This window comes from Arachis hypogaea, chromosome 11 (assembly GCF_003086295.3).
Source record: "Arachis hypogaea cultivar Tifrunner chromosome 11, arahy.Tifrunner.gnm2.J5K5, whole genome shotgun sequence".
In the NCBI taxonomy this organism is placed as follows: Eukaryota; Viridiplantae; Streptophyta; class Magnoliopsida; order Fabales; family Fabaceae; genus Arachis; species Arachis hypogaea.
Genome location: NC_092046.1, coordinates 110,206,579 through 110,224,695, shown reverse-complemented (window position 1 = coordinate 110,224,695; position 18,117 = coordinate 110,206,579). Strand labels below are relative to the sequence as shown.

The 18,117-nt window shown below is 35.5% G+C and overlaps 1 protein-coding gene across 1 annotated transcript; it reads left to right on the top strand.

Moving 5' to 3' along the window:
- The first annotated feature begins 11,378 nt into the window (after positions 1 to 11,378).
- LOC112721621 (uncharacterized) lies at positions 11,379 to 12,491 on the top strand. Its single transcript, XM_025772669.1, has one exon. The coding sequence runs from the start codon at positions 11,379 to 11,381 to the stop codon at positions 12,489 to 12,491; it is 1,113 nt and encodes a 370-aa protein (XP_025628454.1).
- The last annotated feature ends 5,626 nt before the right edge of the window (positions 12,492 to 18,117 follow it).

Here is an 18,117-nt window from a genome sequence, read left to right as displayed (position 1 = left end):
ATCTCAAGGATTTCTTGATGAGGAACTTCCTCATGCTCTTGTTGAGGTCCATGAGTGGACTCTCTTGTTTGCTCCATCCTCTTTTTAGTGATGGGTTTGTCCTCTTCAATGAGGATGTCTTCCTCTATGACAATTCCAGCTGAATTGCATAGGTTATAGATGAGATGAGGGAAGGCTAACCTTTCCAAAGTGGAGGGCTTATTCACCAACTTGTATAGTTCTAGAGGTATGATCTCATGAACTTCTACTTCCTCTCCATTCATGATACTATGGATCATGATAGCCCGGTCTACTTTAAATTCAGACCAGTTGCTAGTAGGAATGATAGAGCGTTGGATGAACTCCAACCATCCCCTAGCCATGGGTTTAAGGTCAGGCCTTCTCAATTGAACCGGCTTGCCTTTTGAGTCTCTCTTCCATTGTGCTCCTTCCACACAAATGTCCGTGAAGACTTGGTCCAACCTTTGATCAAAGTTGACTCTTCTAGTGAAAGGATGAGAATCTCCTCTCATTATTGGCAAGTTGAATGCCAACCTTATAGTTTCCGGACTGAAATCCAAGTATTTCCCCCAAACCATTATGAGCCAATTCTTTGGGTTCGGGTTCGCACTTTGATCATGGTTCTTAGTGATCCATGCATTAACATAGAACTCTTGAACCATTAAGATTCCGACTTGTTGGATGAGGTTGGTGAGAGCTTCCTAACCTCTTCTTCGAACCTCACGTCGGATCTCCAGATATTCACTCTTTTTGAGCATGAAGGGACCTCGGGGATCACCTTTTTCTTGGCCACAACTTCATAGAAGTGGTCTTGATGGACTTTTGAGATGAATCTCTCCATTTTCCATGAATCGGAGGTGGAAGCAATTGCCTTTCCTTTCCTCTTTCTAGAGGTTTCTCCGGCCTTATGTGCCATTAATGGTTATGGAAAAATAAAAAGCAGAGCTTTTTTCCACACCAAACTTAAAAGGTTTGCTCATCCTCGAGCAAAAGAAGAAAGAAAAGAGGAGAAGAAGAAGAAATGGAGGAGATAGAGGGGAGTAGTGAATTTGGCCAAGGGGGTTTAAGCGTTTATGATGTATGAAATTGAAGGTGGTAAGGAGGGGTATTTATAAGGTAAGAGGGAGATGGAATTCGTGTAAGAGGGGGTTGGGTTTGGGAAGGAAATGTTTTGAATATGAATGGTGAGGTAGGTGGGGTTTTATGATGGGTTTTTGGGGAATAGTGGATGGATGTGAGTGGTGAATAGATTATGGGGTAGAGTTATTGATTTCATTGGTCAAGGGTATTTGGGAAAGAGTGTTATGGAAAGGTGTAAAGAGGAGAGAGAGTGAGTTGGGGTAGGTGAGGATCCTGTGGGGTCCACAGATCCTGAGGTGTCAAGGAATTGTGGTCTCTGCACCTTTTTGGCATTTAAATACCCTCTGTGTGCCATTTCTAGCGTTTAACGCCATCTCTGCTACCTTCTCTGGCATTAAATGCCGGGCTGATGCCCCTTTCTGGCGTTTAACACCAACCAGACACCCTTTTCTGGCGTTAAACGCCAGTCTGTCTGCCGATTCTGGCATTTAATGCCAGCCAGACAGCCAAACACCTTTTTCTGGCGTTAAACGCCAGTAAGCTGTCTTCCAGGGTGTGCTATTTTTGATGCTATTTTTAACTCCACTTTAATTCTGCAGTTATTTTTGTGACTTCACATGATCATCTACCTAAAGAAAACATAACATGACAATGGAAAACAAATGTCTATAAAATTAAATATCATTAAATAACATTGGATTGCCTCCCAATAAGTGCTTATTTAATGTCAATAGCTTGAAAGTGAGCTCTTAGAGAGCTCCACAGAGACACAGAGCTTAGTGGTGGCCTCCCAACACCAAACTTAGAAGTTGAGTGTGGGGCTCTGTTTGACTCTGTATTGAGAGAAGCTTTTCATTCTTTCTCTCTATGGTTACAGAAGAAGATCCTTGAGCCTTAAACACAAGGTAGTCCTCGTTCAATTGAAGGACTAACTCTCCTATGTCCATATCAACTACAGCTCTTGCTGTGGCTAAGAAGGGTCTTCCAAGGATAATGGATTCATCCTCATCCTTCTCAGTGTCTAAGATTATGAAATTAGCAGGGATGTACATGCCTTCAACCTTCACTAAGACATCCTCTACAAGTCCATAAGCCTGTTTCATTGATTTGTTTGCATCTCTAATGAGATTCTTATAGCTTGTACCTCAAAGATCCCTAGTTTCTCCATTACAGAGAGTGGCATGAGGTTTATTCCTGACTCCAGGTCACACAGAGCCTTCTCAAAGCTCATGGTGCCTATGGTACAAGGTATTAAGAACTTTTCGGGATCCGGTTTCTTTTGAGGTAATTTCTGCTTAACCAAGGCATTCAGTTCAATGATGAGCAATGGAGGTTCATCCTCCCAAGTCTCATTACCAAATGACTTGGCATTCAACTTCATGATTGCTCCTAGATATCGAGCAATTTGCTCTTCAACAATATCTTCATCCTCTTCAGAGGAAGAATACTCATCAGAGCTCATGAATGGCAACAGTAAGTTCAGTGGAATCTCTATGGTCTTTGTATGAGCCTCAAATTCCTTTGGTTTCTCAATAGGGAACTCCTTAGTGGTCAGTGGACGTCTAACAAGGGCTTCCTCACTGAAAATCACTGCCTTTTTACTCTCTCTAGGTTTGGCCACTTTGGCTATTGTTATGGCCTTGCACTCTCTCTTTAGATTCTCTTCTGTATTGCTTGGGAGAGTACTATGAGGGATTTCAGTAACTCTTTTACTCAGCTGACCCACTTGTGCCTCCAAATTTCTGATGGAGGACCTTGTTTCAGTCATAAAACTAAGAGTGGTCTTAGATAGATCAGAGACTATGGTTGCAAAGTCAGAGAGGCTCTGCCTAGAATTCTCTGTCTGTTGCTGAGAAGATGATGGAAAAGGCTTGCTATTGCCAAACCTATTTCTCCCACCATTATTATTATTGAAGCCTTGATTAGGCTTCTGCTGATCCTACCATGAGAAATTAGGATGATTCCTCCATGAAGGATTGTAAGTGTTTCCATAGGATTCTCCCACATAATTCACTTCTTCCATTCCAGGATTCTCAGGGTCATAAGCTTCTACTTCAGAGGAAGTTTCTTTAGTACTGCCGGATGCAGCTTGCATTCCAGTCAGATTCTGAGAAATCATATTGACTTGCTGAGTCAATATTTTGTTCTGAGCTAATATGGCATTCAGAGTATCAATCTCAAGAACTCCTTTCTTCGGAGTCATCCCATTATTCACAGATTTTCTTTTAGAAGTATACATGAACTGGTTATTTGCAACCATCTCAATGAGTTCCTGGGCTTCTGCAGGGGTTTTCTTCAGATGAAGAGATCCACCAGCAGAGTGGTCCAATGACATCTTGGACAATTCAGACAGACCATCATAGAATATACATAAGATGCTCCATTCTGAAAGTATGTCAGAAGGACACCTTCTAATCAATTGCTTGTATCTTTCCCAAGCTTCATAGAGGGATTCGCCTTCCTTCTGTCTGAAGGTTTGGACTTCCACTCTAAGCTTGCTCATCTTTTGAGGTGGAAAGAATTTGGCCAAGAAAGCATTGACCAACTTTTCCCAAGAGTTCAGGCTTTCTTTAGGTTGTGAGTCTAACCATATCCTAGCTATGTCTCTTACAGCAAAGGGGAAAAGCAGAAGTCTGTAGACCTCGGGATTAACCCCATTGGTCTTAACAGTGTCACAGATTTAGAAGAATTCAGCTAAGAACTGATGAGGATCTTCCAATGGAAGTCAATGAAACTTGCAATTCTGCTGCATCAGAGAAACTAATTCAGGCTTAAGCTCAAAGTTGTTTGCTACAATTGCATGAATTGAGATGCTTCTTCCATAGAAGTCGGAAGTTGGTGTAGTAAATTCACCAAGCACCTTCCTTGCATCTCCACCATTGTTGGGTTAGGCTGCCATGTCTTCTTCTTTTTCAAAATTTTTTGTCAGGTCCTCTCCGGAGTGTTGTTCTTTAGCTTCTCTTAGCTTCCTCTTCAGAGTCCTTTCAGGTTCAGGATCAGCTTCAACAAGAATGTCTTTATCCTTGTTCCTGCTCATATGAAAAAGAAGAGAACAAAAAAGAAGACGAATCTTCTATGTCACAGTATAGAGATTCCTTTATGTGAGTATAAGAATAGAAGAATAGAAGAATGAGGTAGAGAGAGAATGAGAGGAATTCGAACACAGAGAGAGGGAGAGGGTTCGAATTATTAGATGAGTAGAAGAGAAGTGTTAGTGAATAAATAAAATAAATAGAAAGAGATGAGAGAGAAAGTATTCGAATTTTAAAAAGAGGGAGAAGAAAAATATTTTTATTTTTCTTTAATTAATTAAGTTAGAATTCGAAATTAAAAAAAAAGAAATAAAATAAAATTAGAATTTAAAACAATTAGTTAATTAAAAAGAATTTTGAAAAAGTGGTTAGTGATTCTCGAAAATTAGAAGTGAAAAAGTAATTAGGTGGTTTTGAAAATGATAAGAATTAGTAATTTTTTTTTTAAATTTAAACAAACAAGTCAAGTAGTTAGTTGAAAAAGATTTGAAAATAAATTTTGAAAAGATAAGAAGTTAGAAAAAGATTTTGAAATTAAGTTTTGAAAAAGATATGATTGAAATTTATTTTGAAAAAGATTTGAAAAATAAATTTAAAAAGATTTGATTTTGAAAGTTAAAGTTGATGACTTGACTAACAAGAAACTAAAAGATATGATTCTAGAATTTAAAGATTGAACCTTTCTTAACAGGAAAGTAACAAACTTGAAATTTTTGAATCAAAACATTAATTGTTAGTAATAATTTCAAAAATTATGAAATAAAATTAAGAGAAAGATTTTGAAAATTAATTGAAAAATTTTCGGAAAACATGAAAGAAAAATGAAAAAGATTTGATTTTTGAAAAAGATTTGAAAAGATAAAGTTTTATATTGAAATTTTGACTTGATTAACAAGAAACAACTAAATTTTGAAAAATTTTTACTAAGTCAACCCAAAATTTTGAAATTTATGAGTAAAATAAGGGAAAGATATTATTTTTGATTTTTGAATTAATGAAGAAAGAGAAAAATAACAAAATGACACAAGATATAAGAATTTAAGATTAAAACAAATAATGTATGCAAGAACACTTTGAATGTCAAGATGAACACCAAGAACACTTTGAAGATCATGATGAACATCAAGAACATATTTTTGAAAATTTTTAGGAAAAGAAAGACATGCAACACCAAACATAAAAATTTTTAAACTTTAGACACTAATAATTCGAAAATGCATATGAAAAACAAGAAAAAAAACACAAAACAAGAAAATAACAAGATTAAACAAAGAAAATCATCAAGAACAACTTGAAGATCAAGAAAGAACACATGATGAATTTTCGAAAATTTTAAGAAAAATAAAAAGATGTAATTGACACCAAACTTAAAATTTGACACTAGACTCAAACAAGAAACACAAATATTTTTTGGTTTTATGATTTTATTAATTTTTTTGTATTTTTTTCGAAATTATTTTGGAAAAAAGAGAATAAAGAAATTCAAAATTTTTAATAAGAATTCCAGGATTCATGCAATGTTAGTCTAAAGCTTCGGTCCAAAAGAATTAGACATGGCCAAATGGCCAGCCAAGCTTTAGCATACACTACAAGAAAAAAGGCCTATGGCCATGCTTTTTTTTTCTACGCTTTAAAAGCGTAGCCAAAAGTGGTATATAGCCACGCTTTTATGAGGGTGGCGATAAAATAAAGATTTGGCCACTTTTTTTTTGCTACGCTTCAAAAGCGTGGCGAAAAGTGTCAATGGCCACGCTTTTATGAGAGTAGCAATTGATGCGAGTTTTGGCCACGCTTTTATTTGCCACGCTTAAAAAGCGTAGCCGTAGAGAGAAACCGGCACGCTTTTAAAGTGTAGCAACAGAGTTTTGTTATTGCGGCATTTAAAAAGCGTAGCCATTTATGAGAAGCCTTTTAGCATGCTTTGAAAGCGTGGCCAAAAGGTTCCCCCGAAAAAAGAAAGGTAGGGATCGGATAAAATAAAAAAACCCCTCTTCGTTTAAAGACTTAGAGAAAAAAAGCCACCATAAAAAACTTAGAGAAAAAGCTTCATTGTACTGTGCTTGCTCTGCCCTAACCCCTTCTCATTCGTGCTCTGCGCTAACTACTCCTCCATCAAAAGCCCCAGCGACGAGACACTCACTCCATTGTGCCCTAACTCCTCTTCCTTCATTGTGCCTCGCCCACACCGCGCGACGACACTCCGACCACACTCCTCCGTGAAGAACGATGATGCGATTGCAATGCCTCTGCCGGAAATCCCTCTTCTGGCACTCCCAACCCTCCTTCTTTGGTGACTATCTCTGGAAGCTAAGTGACTCCCTACGCTCAGTCGCCATGGATGCTCCCCTTTGCCGCTGCTCATCCCTTCCGTCGCTGCAAAACCCTAACCCCCTAACCCCTTCCGCGCCGCTGCCTTCTTGCTTCTTGCTTCTTGTAAGTCCTCTTCTTTGTAAGTCGCTCCGCAAATCTGATGGCTACATTGTGACGAAGCCTAGAATGACGAAGACCAGTGATGAAGCCCAAGATGATGAAGCCCTCACTTGTTGGTAATTTCATCTTTCATTCTCTCTGTCTCATTTCATATACTTCGTCTTTGCATGTGATTTTTATTCATTTCCTTAGTGTGTGATTTTTGTCTCCTCGATCAAAATCAGTGTTTTTTTTAATGATTCAGGGGAAGCTTTGTCGAATTGATTAATCGGTTTAAGTGTTGTCATGTTGAGCTGGTTAAGCAAGTTGCAAAGAAAAAAGATTGTTCCTTTTTTTGTATTAAATCGCATTGTAATTTGAATATTTGGGGGTTCATGATTCGCGTGTTTATTTGCATGTCTGCTTTGTTTGAAGATTTATGACATGTTCATGCTTCGAATTTAATGATGCCATTTTCCTTGTCTGTGATTTGTGAGATCAATTTTGGATTATATGAGATTGCACTCTTGTAAGGGTTCCTCCTTGGGTTTTGGTTCATTGTGCAAGATCTTCAGCTGCTAAACAAAAAATTGTCCTTATTAATTTTTTTCTGGACCAAGCCTCTAATTATCTTGTCAAAAAACCATCATAGTGATTTTATGACTGACTTTGCTTTTTTACTTTGTTTGTGACTTAATAAAGAAATCTGTTTTGTATTTAAGCCCGGGACAAGAAGTATAGGCAAGCTATTACTGCCGCTGGCTCTGGTAATTTTCTCCTACTGGCTCACTGTATCTTGATTTTGGTTATTTTAAATTGGTTTCTGTGACGGTAGTGACTATAGGTTCATTTGAGCTATCGTGTCCTATGTTCATGTGTTGGAACATATGAGTAATGTAAAACTATTAAACTAATGACGTGATTACATTAGAGTATGCTTCATTTTGCTTCTGATCAACAATAATTTTTCAATGTACATGGAATCTAGCTCATATCTTTATTTTTATTTTAGCTATAACTATATACAATACTCTTGTTACTTCTAATTAATTACCATTTGTCAATTAGAATCTATATCCATAGTTTGTTTCACATACCAAAGAGGATATTATGACCTTTATATATATTAGATTCACTAACTTCTTTGATGTGCCTTCTTTGGTGTCTTCTTATTGATGAGTATTATGGATATTCTAATCTGTTTATTGGGCATCACATACCACTGTACCAGTAAATTTGAACATGAGGCATTTGCAATTTCAACTAGTAACTTTGAGGATTTGATTCCATTTGAGGAGTGTATTGAGTTAGCAATTGTGGGTGCCCCTGATTATTATTTGCTGTTCACTCATAATGGTTGTACCTTCAAGTTAGTTTTCATCCTCTGCATAGAGCACAATTTACAATTACATTCTTGCTAAAATTATTTAAAGTTACTTATATATTTGAAAACTGTTTCATTTTTGTCAATTTAGAAGCAGCTATTTGTTGTCGAGACCATTGTTATCATCACCAAACATGAGTTCATGGTCCTATGTTTTCATTGTGTTTTGGTTTATTTGACTGAATCTTAGTAGAAATGAAGCAGGAATGCACCATTTGGATGTTGCATAAGTTCCTGCACGAATTGTAAAATTAACTTCCAAAATTCAATCCTTGGTTTAAGATTCTTTTCCTTATAAACACACTTCTCTGAGTTCTCTCATCTTTCTTTTATTTCTTTCTCATGGGTTAATCCATTTCTTTTCCTAATATATACGAAATTCATGCCAAGATTAATGAGATATATATTAAGAGAAAATTAAAGGGACGAATAATTGATGATGACGGGCATTAGACGTAACATGATTTTCAATATGTATATGTATAATGTATTGTTATTCCTATATTATTTTAATTTTAATTTAATTTCTCCACCGACAGAAAGCAACAGAAATCTTCAAAATTAATCAACTATCTAATAGCTACTACCCAATATATTGAAGCTGATTAATGAGTACTTAGTAGTATTAGCTTTATCCATTTAACTTTTTGCAGCTGACTTTATTATATGTGCCATGCATAAGGCTTTCATGCTAATATGTTGTAATTTACTTTGGATAAATAATAACAAATTCTTGTTTCTCAAATTCAGGGAGCAATCTCACAAATTCAATTTCTTCAAATCTCTACCATTTGCACCACAAGACTCCAAGAAACTTGTTAGTTTTTGCTATGTCTGCTGATGGTATTGCCTCTTTTTTCTTCCTCCTTCCATGTTTTCTGAATTTCGTAAAGGCTTTGAGAATTGACGCTACTGGTGTCTTTGTCTTGAATTATTGGATTATTATTACTGGATTTGGATACTAATTCTTGCCGATTGCCACTGTTTGTGCTTTTAATATTGAATTTTGTGAATTGGTGCATTTGGTTTGCGCTGTCTCACTTGAATACACTTGCACAACTATGTATCATATTGATGTGGAGGTCTTTCGAGTGTTTTAAGCTGTTAGAGATATTATTGCAATTAAATAAGTTTATTTCCTAAAATATTCAACAGGAAAAACTTGACTCAGTTTATGTCTTCATGAATACCTATTTGTTTTTAGGAATTTTTTTTATGTCTGCCAGTGATGCAGAACCAATAAGACATTAAGGCTTGATTTGGTAAAGTTTTTCTGAAGAAGTGCTTGTGCTTTTCAAAATCACAAGCTCCTCATTTGCGTTTAGTTTAAATATGTAGTAATTAAAATACCATGTAAAGTAAATAATTACGAGAAATAATGCCATGATGATATGTAACTTGTATCTGTATGTGTCAGTAATATATTTTGTTTTAAATTTTTCAAAAGGTAAATGTAATTTTGATTTGTAACTACTGCCCTAGATGCGAGCAATGCAAGTAACTTAACTATATTTCTCTTTACTTTATACTTTTTGTAATTTCCTTCCCAAGAAAAGAGTAATGTATGGCTCAGAGCAAGGAGTTCTAAATTTTATTTAGGGATGTGAATCTCATGGATATAAGATTCCTTTATGTAATTTTATGGAGATATGTTTGTAATAGAATTCAACTACAAGTGTCCACTTTTGCATTGTTTACGGCTTTTATTTTTAATTTTTTATTGATCCTTTTTCTTCCTTTCTTATTGTTTTGATAAATATTGCTGTATCTGTTCATTTATTCAGCATGCTGCTTGCAGATTGGAATTTATTAGTCTTCATCAAGAAAACTTACAGCTAGATGGAATTATATTCTTTTCCCTTCCTGGTCTAGTCTAGGTCGTAGGGCTCATTCTGGTTGTGCAATTTGACATACTGCTAGCTGTGAAACAGTCCATATGTAATGTCTAAGACAGAATTTCAAATGATTGTTACAAAGAATTTGATCCTTGTTACTTAGCTAGCCTAAAATATGTTTTGTTTTGTTACTTAAGTTCACAACTATAACAGGTTTTGTTTATGCATGTTAACAATTCTGAATTCTTGTTTCTTTATCCAAGTTCATATTAATATTTTATATATACAGTACAATATAACAAGTTAAGGACTCTTTTTCTGTTCATGCATGAAAAAGCTTGTGAGATCCGTTTAAGCGTAACTGAATAGTATAATTAATTAATTAAATAAATAAACACAAAACATTTAGGCATTTAGCTAACTAACAACTCTAGTTGCCTTCTGTCTAAGCAGTCTTCTTTTGTTGCTTTCATTGAGCTGTTGTTATGCTAGTGTATAAAATAGATAAAAAATATATATAGTTAGTTTTTTTTAACATATAGTATCTTAAAAAAAACTGATTAGATTTTAGTCTTTTAAATTGACCATTATCCTTCTGATTTTGAGTTGCTTGCTCATGTCTTTCCAAGGTGATTGCTGTGGTCAGAAAAAGAGAGTTGCATAATTTTTCATGTTTTGCTGTTTCTATTTGATGGAGTAATGTTTAATTAATATAGTTATTCTTAGGTAGAAGTTTATTATTATTATAATTACCTTATGGCTTGAGAATGATTGTATTTAAAGTATACTTATCAGGAGACCTAAAATTAGATTATTGAAAAATCACAGCCTAGATATACTTTAATCTTAGAGAAATTAAAGTTGAGACATACTTGCCGGTTTAAGTCAAAATTGAAATAGTACTAGTAATTCATAAAACAGTTTATATAACAGCGAAAAATAATCAAGAAATGTGTTAATTGCTGGTTGGTTGCTACATGCTACAATGGCTATTTTTTTCAGTAAAAAAAAAATAGGCTGACAAGTGTTAGGGGCCACTCTCACCCTGGTTGAAGATGAGAATTAAAATTCTCAAAAGAGTTTATATTCATGTATTTTTTATGTTTTAAAGTAAGAAAAAAATTTAATTCTCAAGAGCATTTTAATTTTATGCTTTCCAACAGGCTTTTGATAGTTATCTATCCACTACTACTACCACTTCTTTTATTCTGCTGCTCCTGTGGTATTGCTTTGATGTTGCTGTGGTACTGATTATCTGCTGCCGAATCGCTATTCGCTGCCGCTGCTACCTTTCTAATTCTGCTTCTGCTGCGCTACTACTTTGGTGCTGGTGTTGTACGGATTAAGACAGTATTTAAGGTTGGTTCATGCAAATTTAAATACATCTATTAATTTGTTATTAATGTTATGCGGACAACTTAAGTGCTTTCCTGAGGCACTCACTTCAGGACCTTCTTTAAGAATTGCTAAAATTTAATTTTCTTTGCTATTTTATGTCCAATGCCTTCAAAGTATTTTGGAGACTTGGAAAATATTGTCTCTTAGTTAATTAGGAAGCTAGACTCGCAGTTAGTGAGACTAGCAGTAAAGACTTCAAACTAGAAACTTAGCTATCTATTTGAAATATATAGGTTTTCAATGGATGTGTCCAAGGATTGGATGGATACACCACGTCATGAAAAAGAATATCAACTCGGTGTAGAAAAGTTTTTACACTTTGCTTTTTTATCACCGGGAATTCCTCAAGGGGAAGAAACTCAATGCCCATGTGCAAAGTGTTGTAATAGACTTTGGTTAAGGAGAGATGTCGTGTATGACCATCTAATATGCAATGGATTCGTAAAAGGTTACAGGCGGTGGTTTAATCATGGGGAATCACTTGTTGCTATGGATGTTGACAGTGACACAGATGAGGAATATAACTGCAATGATAACATTGATGAGTTGTTACGTGATAGATTCAGAGATACTACACAAGTTGATGGACATAACATGGGGCCTAACGAAGGTGCAAAAGAATTTTATAAATTGGTAGACGAGGCAAGCCAAGAACTATACCCTGGATGTAAAGGATTCACAAGATTATCCTTTACCATCCGTCTTTACTTGTTAAAATGCTTGCATGGTTGGAGTAATGCGTCGTTCACTTCTCTCTTAGAATTATTGAAAGAAGGAATGCCACGTTTGAATATTCCTACTTCTTTTGATAAAACGAAGAATATGGTGAAGAATTTGAGTCTTGACTACCAAAAGATCGATGCATGTCGTAATGATTGCATGTTGTATCGGAACGGGCATGAGAATGACTCATCTTGTCATGTCTGTGGAACATCCCGTTATATTGAGCATTATGTAGAAGAGGACGATGCTACCTCATCTAAAAAGCCTCGTAAAGTTGCTACAAAAACTCTAAGGCATTTCCCCCTGATTCCCAGACTTCAAAGGCTTTTTATGTGCACAATGACGGTTGAAGCTATGTCTTGGCATCATAATGAACGTGTTAAAGATGGGTCGTTAAGGCATCCTGCCGATGGTGAATCTTGGAAAGCATTTGACAGTCGACATGAAGATTTTGCAAAGGAGCCTCGTAATGTGAGACTTGGCTTAGCAAGCGACGGATTCAATCCGTTTCGAACTTTGAGTAGTACACATAGTACATGGCCTGTTATTCTGATGGTGTATAATCTACCCCCTTGGATGAGAATGAAGCCTGATTATTTTATGCTCTCTTTACTCATTCATGGCCCATAATCACCGGAAAATGATATTGATGTCTTTCTTCAACCACTAATTGAAGAATTAAAAGAATTATGGGTGTTAGGTGTTGAAACATATGATTCCAAAGAGAACAAAACATTCAACATGAGAGCATGTCTTTTATGGACAATTAACGACTTCCCTGCGTATGCTATGTTATCTGGGTGGAGTACAAAGGAAAAATTGGCTTGTCCATGTTGTAATGATGAAACTTCTTTTATATATCTGAAACATAGCCACAAGACTGTTTATATGGATCATCGAAGGGTTTTACCCATGAACCATCCATGGAGACATAATAAAAGATCTTTCAATGGGAAAACTGAACTTAGGTCTCCACCGCAGTTGTTAGATGGAACAACTGTATTTCATATATTGCAAGGGGTAGATAATTCTTTTGGGAAGAAGCAAAGGAGATCAAAGAATGGCATTTCAAATTGGAAAAAGCGGTCAATCTTTTTTGATTTACCATATTGGAAGTTCAACATGTTTAGACACAACCTTGATGTTATGCACATAGAGAAGAATATAGTTGATAGCATAATTGGAACTCTTTTGGATATTTCTGGAAAGTCAAAAGATCATGCAGCTGCGCGTTTTGACCTTAAAGACATGGGTATTAGGAAAAACCTTCAACCAAGAGATACGAATGATGGTAAAAGAACTAAGTTAGCAAAGGCATGCTTCTCAATGACTGCAGCAGAGAAAACAATCTTTTGTAGTGTGTTAAAAGGGGCAAAGTTACCAGACGGCAGCGCTTCCAATATCGCTCGATGTGTGCAGCAAACAGAAAAGAAGATTTCTGGTTACAAGACCCATGATGCTCATTTCATGTTACATTACTTGTTGCAAGTACCGATTAAGAGCATACTTCCTGACCATGTTGCCATCGCTTTAGTTCGCTTATGTTCATTTTTTCACCGGATATGTCAGAAGGTAATTAGCCTAGATGAGGTAGTTAACTTAGAAGCAGAGATTGCTAAGACATTATGCCAATTGGAGAGGATTTTTCCTCCAAGATTTTTTGACATAATGGTGCACTTGCCTATCCATTTGGCAAATGAAGTGAGGTTAGGTGGTCCAGTTCAATATCGTTGGATGTACCATGTTGAACGATATATGTGCACACTAAAATCGTATGTTCGTAACAGAAGTCATCCAGAAGGATCCATTGTCGAAGGATATTTGGCGAATGAGTGTATTAATTTTTGCTCAAGTTATTTGCATGAAGATATCCAGACAAGATTCAACAAAGTCCCTCGAAACAATGATGAGTATGTTTCAGATGAGCTGCGAACTCCGAGTTTGTTTCCAAGCAAAGGATGTCCTTTGGGTAGAAAAATGGGAGATTTGTTCATGTTAGATGAAAAATCAGAAATACAAGGTCATGCATACATCCTAAACAATTGTGATAAGATCAAAGTCTACATGAGGTATTTTGTTTGATTCATTGTCATTTCGTAGACTTCAATCATAACATTTTACCCTACTAATAAATAAGAATATGAATATTTGATCTTCAGAGAGCATGAGGAGGCAGTAAATGACAACAATCCACGAAGAACAAAGTGGGAGAAAGCCAAAGACCATAGTCAACAGTTCTCAGAATGGTTTAAAACTCGTGCCATGAAAAAGGATGTGCCTGGTTGGGCAAAAGTGTTGGCTAGGGGTCCAAATAGAGTTGCAAAAAGATTTTCAGGTTATGTTATCAATGGGTATAGGTTCCATACAAGGCACCGTGATGTGAGACGTAAAACCCAAAATAGTGGTGTCACATTGGAGGCATTGACTCCTAGTTTTGCTACTGTGAAAGATAAGAACCCAATTGAAGCAAAAGTAACCTACTATGGTAGAATAGTTGATATGTTTGAATTAGATTATTATGGCCAATTTAAGATAGTCCTGTTTAAGTGTGAGTGGTATACAGTTGCAAAAGACAATTTTGGTCTCTCATATGTGTATTTCAGTAAAAAATGCTATCAAGAAGAACCATTTGTCCTAGCATCCCAAGTAAACCAATGCTTTTATGTGCAAGACCCATATGTGAGTGATAAACACTATGTTATGAAAACAATTCCAAGAGATTTATTTAGGATAAGTGATGACCTTGAGTCTGATTCCCCCATAATATATGCAAGGGAGCCATGTGAACCTAAAGTGATTCCCAGTCTCCCAAATGATAATGGCGAAGTTGATCTAGTGAGGAATGATCTACGAGCAACTATTATAGATGTGGCTCCAAATATGTTTGCCAAACAACGTGGTGAGGAAGATGATGAGGAAAGCGAATACGAGTACATAGAGGACTTTGATTCTGAAACTTCTTGACATGTTTTCATGTAATGCTGTTTTGGTAGAATTCTAAATGTCTCATTTGTTTTAGTTATTTTTCTTATTATTTTTTTTGGTGACTTGTCACGCCCAGTTATTTTGCTTATTTAATTACTTGCTTATGTTGATTATGTTCATTTAATTATTCATAAAATAACATTTTTTTCATTGCAACTCTTGTGTATGCAGAATGGAGAAAGGAGAGATCACTAAAAGAAAACGGATAAGTACCTTAGCCCAAAAAATGAAAGAAAAAAGTCCACAAAAAAAGAATTCCTTTGAGGTTACACAAATGAGGTCAAGTGCTGAATTGCTACAACAATACAATATTAAAAGAGAAAAGATCATGGCTGAAAATAAGAAGGCTAGCTTCCAAGGTCAAAACCCAAAAGATCAAACAAGAAACCAACCCATCACAATCGTGGAAGATGCCATTAAAGAGCAAGCTAGGACTCCAAAGAAGAAAAAGAAGGTCCAACCCATGCCACTTTTTTAAGAATGTGAACATAATGGGAACGGGACAATGTCTCATGCCGAAAAGACCTCCAAAACTGGGAATCAAAGGACTGTTGAAGCTAATACAATGGAACAAAATGATTTAAGTTCTGATGATGAGGGAGAAGATACAAGCGAGCTAAGTGCAAGTTCAACAAAAAAAGGAATGAGTCTTGACATGTATTTTAAGGTACATGGGATAAATTTGGAAAATGAAGAAGATGAGGAAGATGAGCTTGATGATGCTGCAAATGATGAGGGTAATGGAGGACAAGCTAGTAATGAAGGTGCTTTTCTTGTTTTACCTTATTATCAAAATATAGCTTGTATTACTTCTAAGTTGATTTGAGTTAAAATTCTGTTATTTTAATTGGACTTAGGCACAATAAAGAAGAAAACTCGTGGAAAGACTATGTGCAAAAAGCTTCATGCCACTGATTTTAATGATCGACGGGAGGTGGAATTTTTTGGAGGGCAGCCTATAGGTCCAACCAAGGAGGTTGTATCTAACCTCAACCAACTTTTGGGCACAACAGTTAGAAATCCTCGTTTTGTGACTTTGCTATATACTAGTTGGCATGGTGTACCTAAAAACCTCAAAGAGGACATGTGGGAGTATGCCAATGTATGTAACTATAGAATTATAGATAATTTTTTTAAAATTTATTTGTTACTTTATTTATGCTAACCTTTGACATTCTAATTTGTTGTCTTGTTTAGCAAAAATTCATTCTTCCAATAGCTTCAAAGCCGTGGGTAATGAAGGGATTTTGTCGTGCATGGAAAAAATACAAAGGCGAAATAAAAAAGGAACATTTCTTGAAGTACAACACAAAAAAAGAAATGATAAAGAATCGACCGTTAGAGATCCCTGAGGTTCAATTTCGCAAACTAATTCGGTATTGGAGTCTTCCAACTGTCAAGGTAATATTGTCTTTTAGTTCTTTATGTGATTAAACTTGGTGTTTTCGAAAAAAGTAGTGTGATTTTGAAAAAACAAGAAAACATGTTTATTAAGAATAATAACATCTCTTTTTCATGTTTATATTTAGGCTGTGTCTATTAAGAATGCTGAAAATAGGTCAAAACAAAAATATCCTCACCGGATGGGTTCCACAAATTTTGGAATAGTGCGCAAGCAGCTGGTAATATAACTTATTTTTTTGTGATTTCTCATTTATATTCATGTTGTAGTTTTCTAGTTAGTATGCTTCATGTAAATTTTTCTATATGTACTCTAGCGCGACTCTAAAGAGAACAGTGAAGAACCATCAAGAGTTGAAGTTTTCATAGCAACTCGCACAAGTAAAAAAGGAAAAGAAATTGATGCTAAAACACAAAGCACAATTGTGAGTTGTTTGTATTTGTATTTGGATTTGTACAATATAAATTCTATAGTGATTTCTATTAATATTGAGTTAATACGGCTTTGTATTTTATTGCTCCTCACTTTTGACAGGCTGAACTTCAAACCCGCATAGAGGCAGGGGAAAATGATGAAGATGCATTTGTAGGAGTGCTAGGAAAGGACCAACCAGGTCGAGTTCGTTTTTATGGGGCTTCGATTACAAGAAGGTCTCTTAAAAAGGATGAGGAGATTCGACAAGTCAAAGTTGAATACAACAAGGTTGAATAATTAGAGAAGAAGATGGACGGTGTATGTAGTTTATTAAAGGTATTGGTGCACCAAGTCAACCCTGGAATGAGTGAGGAAGAGGTAGCAGCCTTAGTGCAAGCTGCCCAAAATTCTCCTTTGGATGCCTCAAGTAGCAGACCGAGATATACTCCTCGCTCCTCCGAATCAACTCATATTCCACCCAAAGATGTAAGTCATTATCTTTGGATATTCGATATATTTCCATTCAAAGTAGTTGACTTATTGTTGTTGTTGATTTTGGACATTTGATAGTGAAATAAAATATTATAAATGGTGCTAATGGTGTTGAATTGGAATCTAAATTCAAAGTTGTTGACTTTTTAGTAGTGTTTTGTTTTGTATTTAGTGTGGTATTGAATCTCAATTTTGGAAAACACGAGAAATCTTTGAAGATTTGCACTTTTTCGTAATCAAATTGGAAAAAGAAAAAGAAAAGAAACCATAATTGAATTTTAATGGTTTTGTTTCTTTTGATTTTTGCAGACTCCAGAAGGAATTAATGGCTCTCATGGTATATCTTATTTTGCTTGATTTATTTGTTGGGGATTGGTCTTTTCTTTCTTTCTTTTCCCACCTTTATTAATTAGAAGAAAAAATCGGTTATAGAATCCATATGCAATTTGTATTGATTCTCTAGTTGCTAGAATAAACTTATGTGCATGCATATGACTGCAGGTGCAGTATAGGGCTACAAGAATGGTTAATTTGGTTGTGAATACATGCCATTGTTGAGTTAAAACATGTGATAGTTGCAGCAAAAAAAGGGGGAGGGGGGACAGTTTGATTGTTAATATGTCTTTTCATTTTTTGGTTTGGTATAAGATGCACTAACACACAACATTTAAAATTATGCAGGGCAGTGCTGAAAACAATTTCGCTCACAATGATGATCAGTAATCATGAAGTTTTATATTTTGTAATGAAGTGTAAAGGAAGTAGCTAGATAATGTTACCCATGTTGGAATTGTAATTCATGTATTAGGAAATTGCTAGTGGATGAGACTTTGATTTTTGGTATTTTGTTAGAGTATATCATGTGATCAAACACTTTTTTTCTGTGACAAGTTTATGAAGCAATGATTAGTTGATTTAAAATTAGTAATCTTTTAAATTTTAAAATTATCTATGATTTTGTAA